This window comes from Herpailurus yagouaroundi, unplaced genomic scaffold (assembly GCF_014898765.1).
Source record: "Herpailurus yagouaroundi ecotype Mexico unplaced genomic scaffold, PumYag 141, whole genome shotgun sequence".
NCBI lineage: Eukaryota > Metazoa > Chordata > Mammalia > Carnivora > Felidae > Herpailurus > Herpailurus yagouaroundi.
The window spans coordinates 68457371-68470354 of NW_024412396.1; the positions used below are offsets into that span (position 1 = coordinate 68457371).

The 12984-nt window shown below is 38.2% G+C and overlaps 1 protein-coding gene across 8 annotated transcripts in view; it reads left to right on the forward strand.

Annotated features, from left to right (window-relative positions):
• PAPOLA (poly(A) polymerase alpha) overlaps positions 1-12541 on the forward strand; it is a 62122-nt gene extending 49581 nt beyond the window's left edge. For 2 of the 8 annotated variants that reach the window (XM_040478185.1, XM_040478183.1), the window contains exons 18-22: positions 1975-2075; positions 2302-2522; positions 6310-6372; positions 8229-8303; positions 10347-12541. In XM_040478185.1, coding sequence (XP_040334119.1) covers positions 1975-2075; positions 2302-2522; positions 6310-6372; positions 8229-8303; positions 10347-10442 — 556 coding nt within the window. In that variant the 3' untranslated portion in view covers positions 10443-12541. The remainder of the gene's footprint in view (positions 1-1974; positions 2076-2301; positions 2523-6309; positions 6373-8228; positions 8304-10346) is intronic. The other 6 variants (XM_040478184.1, XM_040478187.1, XM_040478188.1 and 3 more) reach the window with 6 other exon arrangements.
• Positions 12542-12984: the final 443 nt, after the last annotated feature.

The window sequence follows — 12984 nt, forward strand, 5'->3', positions numbered from 1 at the left end:
TCTAAATCTTGTAGTTTTTAAAAAAATTTTTTTTTAATGTTTTTATTTATTTTTGAGACAGAGAGAGGCAGAGCATGAGCAGGGGAGGGGCAGAGAGAGAGGGAGACACAGAATCCGAAGCAGGCTCCAGGCTCTGCGCTGTCAGCACAGAGCCCGACGCAGGGCTTGAACTCACAGACTGTGAGATCATGACCTGAGCCGAAGCCGGACGCTTAACCGACTGAGCCACCCAGGCACCCCTAAATCTTGTAGTTTTAAAAGCACTTCCCCATTTGTAGAGTCTTAATTTCTTGGGATTTTTTTTTTTTTTTTTTTTTTTTTTTTTGTTTTTCCCCCCCCCCCCCCCCCGCCACAAAGAAGCAGACGTTTTAATAAGAGGTTTGGGGTTTGTATAGAAGCTTTTGTACTTTGAGTTTGTGCACATGTATGTAAATAGGCATACATACTAAGTAACTTCAGAAGTTTTAATATTAGTTTCTTACATAATAGTAATCTTCTGTAAGTAACTTCTGGATTTTAAGTTATAATTGTATATTTGCTTAGCAAACTTGGAGTATTTATTATACACTAACCATTTTGCTAGCTATTTCTGGGTTTCTCCTGCATCTGTGGTGCTTCTCTGGCCAGCTGTCCCTTTCTGTCTAAGACACTAGATGTGTGTGCCCTCTCCACAGTCCTGTGTCCTTGTCGTCTTCCTCGGTGGGGGGAGGGGGGAACGGGGAACCCCTGTGCTTGTTGATGTCTGGGCTTCCCTGTACCGGTGAACTCTCCACAGCTTTAGTGAGCTGACTGCTCTGGTTGCACCTGAATGTCATGCAGGCACTGAAACACAGAGTCCTTTTCTGTTGCCGCCTTGTCCTGGCGTCGTTCCACGGTTGGCAGAGAGAGTGACAGTCTTTACAGAGGACTTTGTGCTTTGGTTTTTCTGGGGGGGGGGGGGAGTAATTAAGATGAGATTATTTAACTACAATAGGATTGATTTGAGACAGAAAAGTTGAAGAGATAGGAAAGTAAAGGATGAAGGGTTTGAGTTTGCTGAGATGACAGGAGGCAGTGGGATCCAGAACCTAGAAGAGGAGGGATGGCTTTGAAAGCCTTTGTTGTTTATCTGGGTCACTGGGTGGTCTTTTAGGGTGTTATGAACCCTTAGATTTTGTAGGCAGAAACTACAAAGTTTCTACCTTTGTAGAAAGGTAGAAATAAGAAATTTCTTATTTCTTATTTATAGCGTTTGACAGAGTTTTCTTATACCCCACATCAGTTAAGTCTGTTTCCCCAAATCAGATACGATCAGGTTTGTTGTTGTTGTTGTTGTTGTTGTTTTTTAAAACTACCCTGTCTAGGGGCACCTGGGTGGCTTAGCTGGTTAAGGGTCCGACTTCGGCTCAGGTCATGATCCCGCGGTTTGTTAAGTGTGAGCCCGTGTCAGGTTCTGTACTGGCAACTTGGGGCCTGGAGCCTGCTTTGGATTCTGGGTCTCCTCTCTCTGCCCCTCCCCCACTCTCGCTCTTGCGTGCTCTCTCTCTGTCTCTCTCAAAAATAAACATTAAAAAAAACTGTCATATCTAATATGCTAGTCACTAGCCACAAGTAGAGATTTAAATTTATTAAAATCATATAAAATTATTCCTTGTTTTGCCAGCCATGTTTCAAGTGCAGAGTAGCTACATGTGAACAGTGATTCCGTAATGGACAGCACAGCTCTAAGAGTTCTGTGGGACAGCACTGCTCTAGAATGTCTGTGTGCTTTTGGTTGTTGGCTACATTTTATCAAAGTCGGTTACTGATGTATATGTAGAAGTAAAACTAAAGAATCATTTCCTTTAGAGAATAACTTTGCATATTAAATTTTGTTATGGAATTTTATTTTATATTTCACTGTTTTGTTTTTCTTTCTTTCTTTCTTTCTTTCTTTCTTTCTTTCTTTCTTTCTTTTCTTTCTTTTCTTTCTTTTCTTTCTTTTCTTTCTTTTAGCAGAAACAGTCCTGCTCCAGCTGTAACAGCAGCATCTGTGACCAACATACAGGCTACTGAAGTTTCTGTGCCACAAGTAAATTCCAGTGAAAGCTCAGGGGGTAAGGTGATGGGGTTGACAGGCTTGAGAATATTTACACTGTATTTTGTTTTATCCTTCGTTTTGCAAGATGGCTTTATTTGTTGATTAAGTTGCCTGAATTCAGTTGTTTGACACTGTCGTATCAGTGAAATAAAATTCAGAGACCTAAATAAAGCTTTACTTGTACCTTGCTGTTAATATGATTTATTGTAATTTTTGTGTGTTCATGTACTTGACCTTCTTAGGTACATCGAGTGAAAGCATTCCTCAAACTGCCACACAGCCAGCCATTTCACCACCACCAAAGCCTACGGTCTCCAGAGTTGTTTCTTCAACACGTCTGGTAAACCCACCACCTAGACCTTCAGGAAATGCAGCAACAAAAATACCTAATCCTATAGTAGGAGTCAAGAGGACATCCTCACCTCATAAAGAAGAGAGCCCCAAGAAAACCAAAACAGAAGAGGTATCTATATATTAGTTAGCCATGGGAATACCAGCCTGCGTATTTTAAAATCCAGTGGAAGAAAATCTTTGTGAGCCAAAATTGAGAAGCAGCAAGGAAGAATGCTTTAGAAAATCTTTACATAGCACTTTAGGGCCATAGTCTCTCTTCACCCTTCCTACTCCTCCCCGTGACAACCTCTTCCATAAAGCTGTGCCTCTCATTTACCAGTAGCTTGTCTCGTCCATAATACAGTGTAGCATGGGCTTCCACGTCAGTCATCCTCATTTATTATTCTCTTGTAACTGTCTTTTGTGTGCGCTAATCCTTCGATAGCGCCTTTGGACACAGTTCTGTGATTGAAATGGGTTTTGGAGCTTCTTACACTGTACTCGGGATTATAGGGTTACTAAATTTGAGAGGTTTTCAGGGAATTCTTAGTGAATGAGTAACCAAAAGTTGCCAAGTCCGATTAACTTTGAGACCTTGGATGACTGCTTCCTCTAACCTTCAGGAAATTTTCTAGCAGTACTTTCATTTTTTTGTAAGTGGCCAGTTTACCTTGTCAGGGTCTCCGTTTAGGAAAACCATTGAAGTGCACATTGTTTTGGTGTGGGTCTGAAAATATGAAATAGAAGTAAGTAGCCTCGTTACACAATTTTGTGGCTCCCTGGAGTCACTCTATTGTTGTTTTGCTATTAGTGAGACAAGTCATCAATGCCCCCAGAGGTGACACTCCAGAAACTCCCAATTTCATTGTGACTTTTGGCTGATAAGTTGTTACTTAGGAGTTTACTCATTTCACCAAAGTTTCTTTAGAAGGAGGAGTGGGGTGGGGGGGGATGGGGATCTGGATTTTCTCATGGGAATGTTTTAATCTGTACTAGTGAAAAATGATTGTCTCTAATTTGTAAGTGTTCTGTTTCCCAGCTTACTCTGAAACCTTTTGTTTTAGGTTTTTGGTTTTTTTTTCTTTTTGAAATAGTCATTATTAAGTAAATATGAATAATGTGATGAATTTTGTCACCCTAATGATGCTAAATGAAGAGTGGATATATTATATCCTATCTTACAACACGCATTCCGAAAACCCATCTGCATACTTACTTCCTAAGGCAGTGATTTTCGGTGTTGGTTGTACATCAGAATTTTTCAGCGTTTTTTCCCCCCCTCCTGGTATAGATTTTATGGAGGCCTCCAGATACCCTGAATCAGAGATTCCAGGGGTTAGGCCCTGGAATCTTTTCAGGAAAGCCCGAGTGCTCCAGGACTGTCGTGCAGCAACCTGAAAATGTGCCAGTTCTGGTCGCTCCACATTCTGTCTGTTGGTGCTTGTTTGCAGTTGGCAGAGCATTTCAGAATTCATGTTTCTTTTTATCTTAGTAAAGTATATTAAGCATAACTCTAGATGCCTGCTCATTCTGTGCCCTTACTGTTAATGGTTTAATTCTTTTAATGGCTCCCTGAGAGCTCTGACTCCCTGTGTCTTGGCACAGTGTTTGTACTTCGGTTTGCACTTACCTTGGTAGAAAACACTCATGTTTCCCGTCTAGTTAGAGAGGCAGTAGGAATATAGAATTATCGCACTTGGTATGGAAAATTCTGAATACATACCCAAGAGAATCATTTCATGTACCCATTATGTGGCTTCAGGTATAAGGGACTCTGCCAGTTCCTGTACCCTTAATTCTTCATCCTTTTCCATTTCCCTTTGTACTTGGGTTATTTAGATTCAAAATCCAGACATCCTGTCATTTCAGTAGTATTTTTAAAATCCTCTAAAAGGTAAGGATTACAAAAAACAGCTTAAAATAAACCTAACCCGCCTAGAAAAATGAAATTCATTAATACCGTATATCTAGTCAGTGCTCACATGCCCCTGATTGCCTCATCATTGATTTTTTTTTTTTTTTTTTTCTTTAAAAGTCTTTATTTGTTCCAGTCTGGAACTAAGTAAGATCTCTGTGTAGCTATTGAATGATGTCCCTTAAGTATTCTTTAAAATACAGATTTCCCTCCCTTTTTTCCTTGCAGTTTTTGGTTTTTGTTTTTGTTTTGTTTTCTCACAGTCTAGGTTTTGCTTATGGAAACTCCATGGAGTTGACTAACAAAAACAATTTTACAATATAAAAGAGATCTTAGGTTATCTCCTAGACTGATCTCATTTCCTGGAAGAGGAACTTGAGTTTCAGTGGCTTTTCCGTTTATAAAGCTAATTAAAGTCAGGGTTGGGATTAGAACCCAGGGCTAAGTCTCACGGTGCTAAAGCAGAGGATTGTTATGAATATACTAATTTTGAAGCTCTCCTAAACCGGGTGTTTTATTCTCTGTTAGTGAGTACTTGATATTAGAAATTTTAGCAAACCAGAAAGAAACCACAGGTGTTAATAGTATACTAACATGCATTGAGACGGGAGGGTTTCAGGAATTGTCAGGGAGTTTAATTTGCATCATATGCAAAGACTTTACAAATACATATAAATGGTAAGAATGGAATGTAAGATAAAAATAGAAAAGTGTTTGACCCAGATTATATGGTTCAGTGATGCTATATATGTATTTTTAAACTTACGGAAAATTTCAAACATGAACAAAATTACAATGAACAGTCCTGTTTATATCACTTAGCTTCAGCAGTTGAGCACCTCATGGCCAGCCCTCTTCATCCACACATCTGATTCCTTTCCCATTGTTATGAGGCAAATCCCAGGCATATCATTTCAGCCAGAAATATTTCTGTGTATAGTAAAGGTCAAGACTTCTAAAAACACAACTACAGTATATTATTACCACATGTGTGCGTGTATTTGTATGTACACACACACACACACACACACACACACACCAGTATAGTTGCCAATATTAGCAATAATTCTGAAGTGTTAACATATCCAGTCAGTGTTGAAATTTGCCCAGTTGTGACACATTACTGTTCTTTAAGTTTGTAATGTTTGCAGGATGCAGATAAGGTCCTTATTGGAATTGGTTTATACTGTTGTTAAATCTCTCCCACTCATAGAAGCTCTGTGGTTTCTATGTCTTGTTTTAAAGCCACATTTAAAATTAAAAGTTCGGCCAGTAAATACAGCAGAGAAGTTAGTGTTAAAAAATAGTTTTTCTTAAGAAAGTGACATTAATTGCAAGTGACTGCAGGAACGGGAAAGTACAGTAACTTTTGACTCCTGCTTTCCCTCCTTTACCAAAAACGAGTTGGTTTTGAATAGAATTATAATAAATTAAAAAATTAAGACCAGAAGAGAGCACTCTTCTTCAGGATGTTAATAAGTTTTACTAAGCCAGGGGGATTGTGTGGTTAATTAAGTTTGGGAAAGCTAAAGAGGTATTCCTTCTTGAACTTCTCAGAATCTTTTATGTGCCAATATATGCGTGAATCTCCTAAAAAGGGGGCGGAGGTGGTGTGATAGTGTTCAAGTTTGTAAATTATTTGATCAAAGAACTCTTTTTTTTCTCTTCCTTACAAAAAATATTTTCTGAAACTCGTGGTTTTGGGGAATGTACTTAGGTGGTATTGATCAACAGTAACAGTTTTCTTCGTATTCTTTTTAAGTTTGGAAGATACTGAAGCCAAATTAAATATGTTACATTAAAATTTTTTTTCAAGTGAGCGAGTAATCTATTTTAAGGCTATAATGGATCTTACAGGTTAAATTATTTTATAATTTATTTTATAATTTATAATTTATTTGAATTTTTAAAAATTAAATTTTTTTTTATCAATTAAAGCATTGATTGGCAAGTAATCTAAATTTTTCATTTTAGAGAATAAAGCTTTTTTTTTCAAAAACAGGATGAAACAAGCGAAGATGCTAACTGTCTTGCTTTGAGTGGACATGATAAAACAGAAACAAAGGTATATTAATTTAGCCTTGGAATACATACACGATTAAGAGTACAGAAGATGTGCTAAAAATGTCTCTAGAATATTGTACTGTCTTTTGTTCTGTAGGCTTTAGGTTGTTTGCAGTATTGTTTTTAGAGAAGTGTTTGTCCCTTTTGAATGTTAATTTATAGTGCTGAAATTGAATTTCTCAAATGTGTGAGCTCCTTACTGAAGGCACAGTAATCTGGGTGGACCCTGAGTGGAACAGCAGGACGAGTGAGACATGTGCGGTACCTTTAAAAGAACTTATAATCAAGCAGAGAAGATAGGAGGTAGATGCAACTAATCACATTACCAGAGAAGATCAAAGTAATGGAGGCTGCAGGTGTGGGGAGGGCAGGAGGGCAGGAACGGTGGGCAAGAGGCTTCGTAGAAGGACCATGTATGAAGTGTTTGAGGCGGTTCTTGAAGGGTATATAGGATTGGGGGCATGACGAGAAGTGAGAAGGTCATTTCACGATTGGGGTGTGTGCGTTTAGAGAATGTCTTTGGCAGAACGTTTTAGCCTGAGCCTTCTGGGGTGCGTGGGGCTTGAGGCGAGGTAGATGAGGTGAGAGAGAGTGGTTTAGCCAAGCCACATTAGACTTCGAACATCTTTTTTTTTTTGAAATTGGAATGTACTGAAGGCTTTTAACTTTTTCCTTGTATTGTAGAAAATTTGGAAATACTTTCCCCAAATTACTCCCATAATTGATATTTTAGCGTGTGTTCTTTTGATGTCTTTATAGAATTTATTTGGGCATACGTGCCAGTGCCTTCTACCTTCCAACCTTTACTCTGTAAACCAGGAAAAACTGTTCCTGTGATTACATAATTCACAAAATATTAACGGCTGTTTAGAATGCTGTCTCAAAGCCATTACTATATTTTATTCAACCAGTTCCCTATTTTTAGCGATTGTTTCTGTTAAAAAAAAAATTTGTTCTTTTCTATTGTCATATTGACTGTAGCTAAATACCTGGCATCCATTTATGTTTATTAGAATAAATTAACGAAAGGAATTACTGAGGCAGATCATACACTTACTTTTAAGACTTACAACATTTTGCCAGTTTGTCCTTCGGAAAGCCTGCACTTCTTCCATTTCTGTTACCTACACCCTGTTTACCCCTTTCTGTTTCGTAAGAGAAAATTGCCATTTCATTGTTTTTTTGTATATGTTGTTTTGTAGAAATTCAAATATTTATGTTTATTTTCATCTTTGTGTGTATATATGTATTATTTTGCTTTGTGCACACCTTTAAAAAGTTCAGAGGAATGACATGGTTCGCCCTGTCTTTTCTGATAATAGAGTAGATCAGTGCATTGATTATTGAGGAGGGGAGGAGAAACCAAAAAAAAAAAAAAAAAGAGAGAGAGAGAGAGAGAAATGTTCTAGGGACTTTTTTTTACTTTTAATTAAAGGTGTGGGAGCAGTTTTTGTCCTTTTGGGTAATTTTATTTAATAATAGTAACTGGGTTTTTTTCACATAGCCAAGAGCTTGGGTTTGTATTATGTTAATTACTGTCTAGGCAACATTTCGTAATGTGCCCGTGTGCATCTTTAGTGATTATTTTCTTCAGATGCCCAAGTTGGAGGTAGTTGGAAAGTCATGAGAGATTCTGACCATGCCTATAGAATCTAAGTGGGCAAGTAGAAATTTATGTGTACCTGACACGGTGAAGGAGCCTGCGGCGAGACTTACTAGATGAGTTTGTAATGTAGTCCCATCTTTCTCTTGACCCTCTTGTCTTCCAGTTCGTCTTCTTTATTAGCCACCAAGCCCAGTTGTGTTCTTTTATTCTTTTTTAAGTCTCTTTCCTCCCCCGTCCTCTTTGTCTCACAGGAACAACTTGATACAGAGACAAGTACAACTCAATCAGAAACTATTCAGACAGCGGCTTCTCTGTTGGCCTCTCAGGTACTAAGTGCAAAAAGCAAGGAGAGTTTTATAAATGTTGTTAAGATTAGTGGGGTATAATGAACTAAAATGAGCATATGCCAAAGACCCTTAAGATGATCTTTGTGACAGTAACTACTTGTATCGTAGTATAAAGCTAGAGCACTGGATTTAATGGGACCGTCTTTGCACTGTCCAGATGCCGACTCCTCCCTCTGTGTATTATTTGATACTGCAAATCATTTAAATCCTCAGTAGTTACAGGATGCAGTATTCTTACAGAGGTTTTCTTTGTAGGTCAGAGTGAATTTTAAATTACGGTAGAACTGAAAACCATTCTTTGTGGATCTTTTTGTGAGGTTAATAAGTTTTTTTTTTTTAATTTTTTTTATTTTTAAAATGTGTTTCTGTCTCACATTTTACTTCTGATTTTCAATTATTAATTTAATGTAACCCATAATTCTTTAAAATTATTTTTTCATTTGTCCTAGAAATTCTCTCCATGGCAGTCCCTTGCATACAGTAGGCACCTGGAATCTTTTTTTAAATAGTGATTTGGGAACCTTCATTTTGTTTGTGAAACAGTTGTTCAGATTGATTCTACTTCAACGTCTGGGTCACACTCTGACACGAAGTAAATATTTTCTTTACGTGCACATTGAGCTGGTGACCCTCGGGAGGTCGGTGTTGCTCACAGCAAAGCTGCTGAGCTGAGGCAGTGGTATTTCGCTGCTTTGTGAGGTTCGGGGTTATTTTAACGTGATGATGTTAAAATGTGTTTTTGCTGACCATTAGCCCTCATAGCCTCTAAAGAGAGAACCGTCGTGTTCACTTTCTGGAATGTCTTTTATTTCCATAACTTTTATCTAATAAAAAGTCGGGGTGGAGGAAGTAACTAAAACCAGCATTAGGAAATGTGCTTGGTACTGATCCGTGGACAAAGCTGTTCAGCAGTCGTGAACTCCTGGGATGAGATTTGCATGTCTTTTGGCCTCTGCCGCACTACTCTGGAGAACGGTTCTCATAGTTGTGCCTTACCAATAAGTTCATCCCTATCGTGATCAGTACTCGTGGGTGTTTGCCTTTTTGGGTATATTTAGGAGGGAGTAAAACTTACATTCTAATGTAAACATTCCTAGAGCCATTGAGAGAGAAAACACCCAGTTATAAAAAGAGTGATTGTGTAGATGACAAGGAAGTACATCCCTTTATTTGGTAATAGAAGCGGTGTCTGTCTTTCTGGGGAGGGGAATATAATATTGTAGCTGTGTGTAACAAAGAGTCCTTACTGCTTTGAGATAAACTTGAAATACAAAATGTTAGGATCTCTGGGATCTGCTTCCAAATAAGCTGGGGGTGAAGGTGAGAGAGGGGTGGTTGGCTCTGGTTGGGCCGCCGGCGAAGGTAACGGCCAAGTGGGGATTCATCAGCTAACGTGCTCTGCTTGTGTGGATGCCTGGAATTTCCCATAATAAAACACTTAAACATTTATCTCTGTTTTTGAATGTTAACAGAGGCGTGTGATTTAATCCTTTTTTGACATGAAACTTTGCTAAAATTTAGAGTAATTAAATTCTGGCTCAGCTGTATCGATTTTTACAATTTTTACGGTCAGAAAATGATAAATTGACTGGTTACTGCTGCTCCTGTGTAGAAGGTGAATTTTAAGTGTTCTCCCACATGGGGGTGCTCCAATACCAGTTAATGCTACAGCTCTTCGTGCTGTTGCGAGTAAATATAGTTCAACGTGAATTTAATAACGATATGACAGGTCATTCTTAGAGCAGCGTGTTTATAAATCTGTGTTTTAAATTACTTAGGAGTTTTCTGTGTATTGCTAAAATATGCCTCCTTTATTATTTGAAAATTTCTACAAGTGTGGAACAAATCATTTCACAGTAATAGTCGTGTTTATTTGCACCTCATTTTTGTTTTTCTTAACATTTTTAATACGTCTATGGTAAGGTCCCATCCATTTCTTAGAAAGTAAAGCAGTGGAAAGTAAATCTCGTTTTTAAGTTACAGTGCTTTGAACAATGTTGTGTTCTTTGCTTTCGTTCTCAGAAAACATCCAGTACAGACCTTTCTGATATCCCTGCTCTCCCTGCAAATCCTATTCCTGTTATCAAGAATTCAATAAAACTGAGATTGAATCGGTAAAAACAACCTCAGGGGTCCATAAACAATATCTGCCAACTCAACCTGTTGTCTTCAAATGCTAAAAAAGGAGAATGGAGGGTACAAGACTAGACATGACTGAAAATGGATTTAGGTTTTTTTTGTGACCTCCCTTACTGGGCTAATCGGCACTTGATCGGAAGTCCAGGTTAGTATGTGAAGCCAGGAGTACTATTATTATTGTGTTAGCAACAGTTGCATTAACGATTTCAAAAAATTACTGCCTTTAAAAAAAAGAAAAAAAACCACCTCAAGCTATATTTGTATCCATAATTGACATCTGGATTGGGTTTATGTTTGATGCATTGTTTGGAAAATTTGCAATACAAACTGGCATAAGAATTCCTTGTTCGATGATGCACTTTTATGTAATTTTTTTTATTAGAAAGGAGAACTAATTTTAGATTTTCGGCCTGATGGATTTTCATTTTTTTCCTGAAAACTTTCCTTTACCGTTAGTCTGCAAACTGGATACTGTCGTGCAGCGGTATCCTGTTCTACTTGAGGGAAAGGGTAAGAGTACGTCTCGTTCAGTCCCTGTGCGGGAGCTCGAACCCTTACAAATGAAATGTCAATCCTAGGGTAGATATTTGACATGGAGAGAATAATTAGGAAATAGTTGGTTTTGATGGGGTCATGATTAAGAAATGATATATTGGTTTTATTTATAGAATTGTTCAGAGTGCATACAAATCAGCGATCAGCCAGCGACTGTGTTTCTTTGAGCTTGTTAAAGCTCCACGTTTCTTTTGCCTTCAACCTGTTTGTCTTTGAAACAAAGCTTTTTGCTCCCCGCCCCTTTTCTCTTCCCTTTCTGCTTGTACGCAGTAAGGTAGAACTTGATTTCATAAAAAACAAAATGCCAGTATTTTCTTAAGCCATGATGTGAAACCAATGATCCTGTGGCCACATGGCACAGAACACTAAATTTTGGTCCCGTGGCTGAGACTTGAGGGTGACTAGAAGTCATGCCTGTGGACTGTGACGACCTGTCTCGGAAGGCCATTTGATCTCTGAGTATGCGGAATTTTGTACACTCCACGGAACTCTTCTCTGTAGTGAAGTTGATTTTCAATTTTAGACATGTGGGCAAAAAGGCATTTTCTCCAAGAATTTTAAACTAATTTTTATTTTTAAATGGTTGACCGAAATTTGTCAGTAAATTTTACATGTAGAAACATTTTAAAAATCATTTCTAGCAAGCACTTGGCATCTAGTCAGCCCTCTACTCCTTTTTCATTTTGTCTCATCCGATCAGTAGATTAGGAACTCCTTTCTTTAAAGAAAATAAATCCTCATAATTAAGCAGCAGAATATCCGTCTTCACGAAGTATGAGGGATGCCAGATGTTGATAAACTTAGTTACACTTTTCTTAATCTGGACAAAGCAAACCTAACAGATTTTTCTGATGAGCATGTTTTATGAATCTTCCATTGTGCTCCGTTCTATCACATGTGCATTTTTCATGTTAAACTGCAGTTACTTAAACTCTTCCCCTATCCTTCTAAATTAATTTTCCAAAGTTGGAGTGTAGTCTTTCCCCTTAGGCTATGCATTAATGGAGGCTTTCTTTTCACCGTACCTTATAACGTCTAGTAGACCGTGTTTCCGCTTCCCACATCTTCGCTCCGCACAGTCACCTTGCCCTTCCTCCCGCCACCTAAGGAAAAAAAAAAAAAAAAAAAAGATGGTCATGCTAACAGGTGAAGTGTACAAGGTGTCTGTGTGTTTTGTGTAGCTTCAGAGTTAGACTGAAATTGCCAGGCACAGATTTAGTCTTGTCATTTTGTTTACACATCGGGGGAAAACAATTCAGTTTATTAAACGTTTCATGTAACTGCACCCAAGTTTTGCCAAGCTGGAAACTTGGACCTTTTCTGTGTAGTGACTTTTTAATTCTAGTTTTCATAACCTGGAGGTCAGACTGTTGCTTTCGCATGATGTATGTAGTGTCTCATGACTGGAGTTTGCTTTGTTTTATAGTATCTGTACTCCTTGTATTTTTCAAGAGCTATTTTGTAAACAGATGATGTATTTCTCCATTGAAAACACAATAAAAAAAAAAAACAGCACAATCCCACAGTTGGCTGGTTTCTTCGGACTGACTTGATTTCTTTTGTTTTTTCAGCGATACATTGGTTATACTTACAACTTTATGGGACGGCTGTCCGCGAAGATTGGCAAAGGAGTTTACTTAGGTTACCTTGACAAAGGATTTGCTTCTTGTTAACGTATGCTTAGCAGTGGCAGTCTAGTAACGATCGGTACCTTATATGATCAGTATTTTTCCTATACGTGATCATTATAAGGAGGAAAATGTGAATATAGTTACTATTAATTCACTCTCAGCTGCCCCACTGGCTACAGTATTTGTGTACGTAGACACTATACCTCTTCTGCACATTTGTCTCAATCGTGTGGACCGTGTACTGCTGATGCGTTTCTTTTCCAAAGCGGTTGGTGTTCCATGCGATCGGTCCTCTGTCTCTCGTGTCAGCAGGTGGCGCTGTTGTTTTTCAGTGA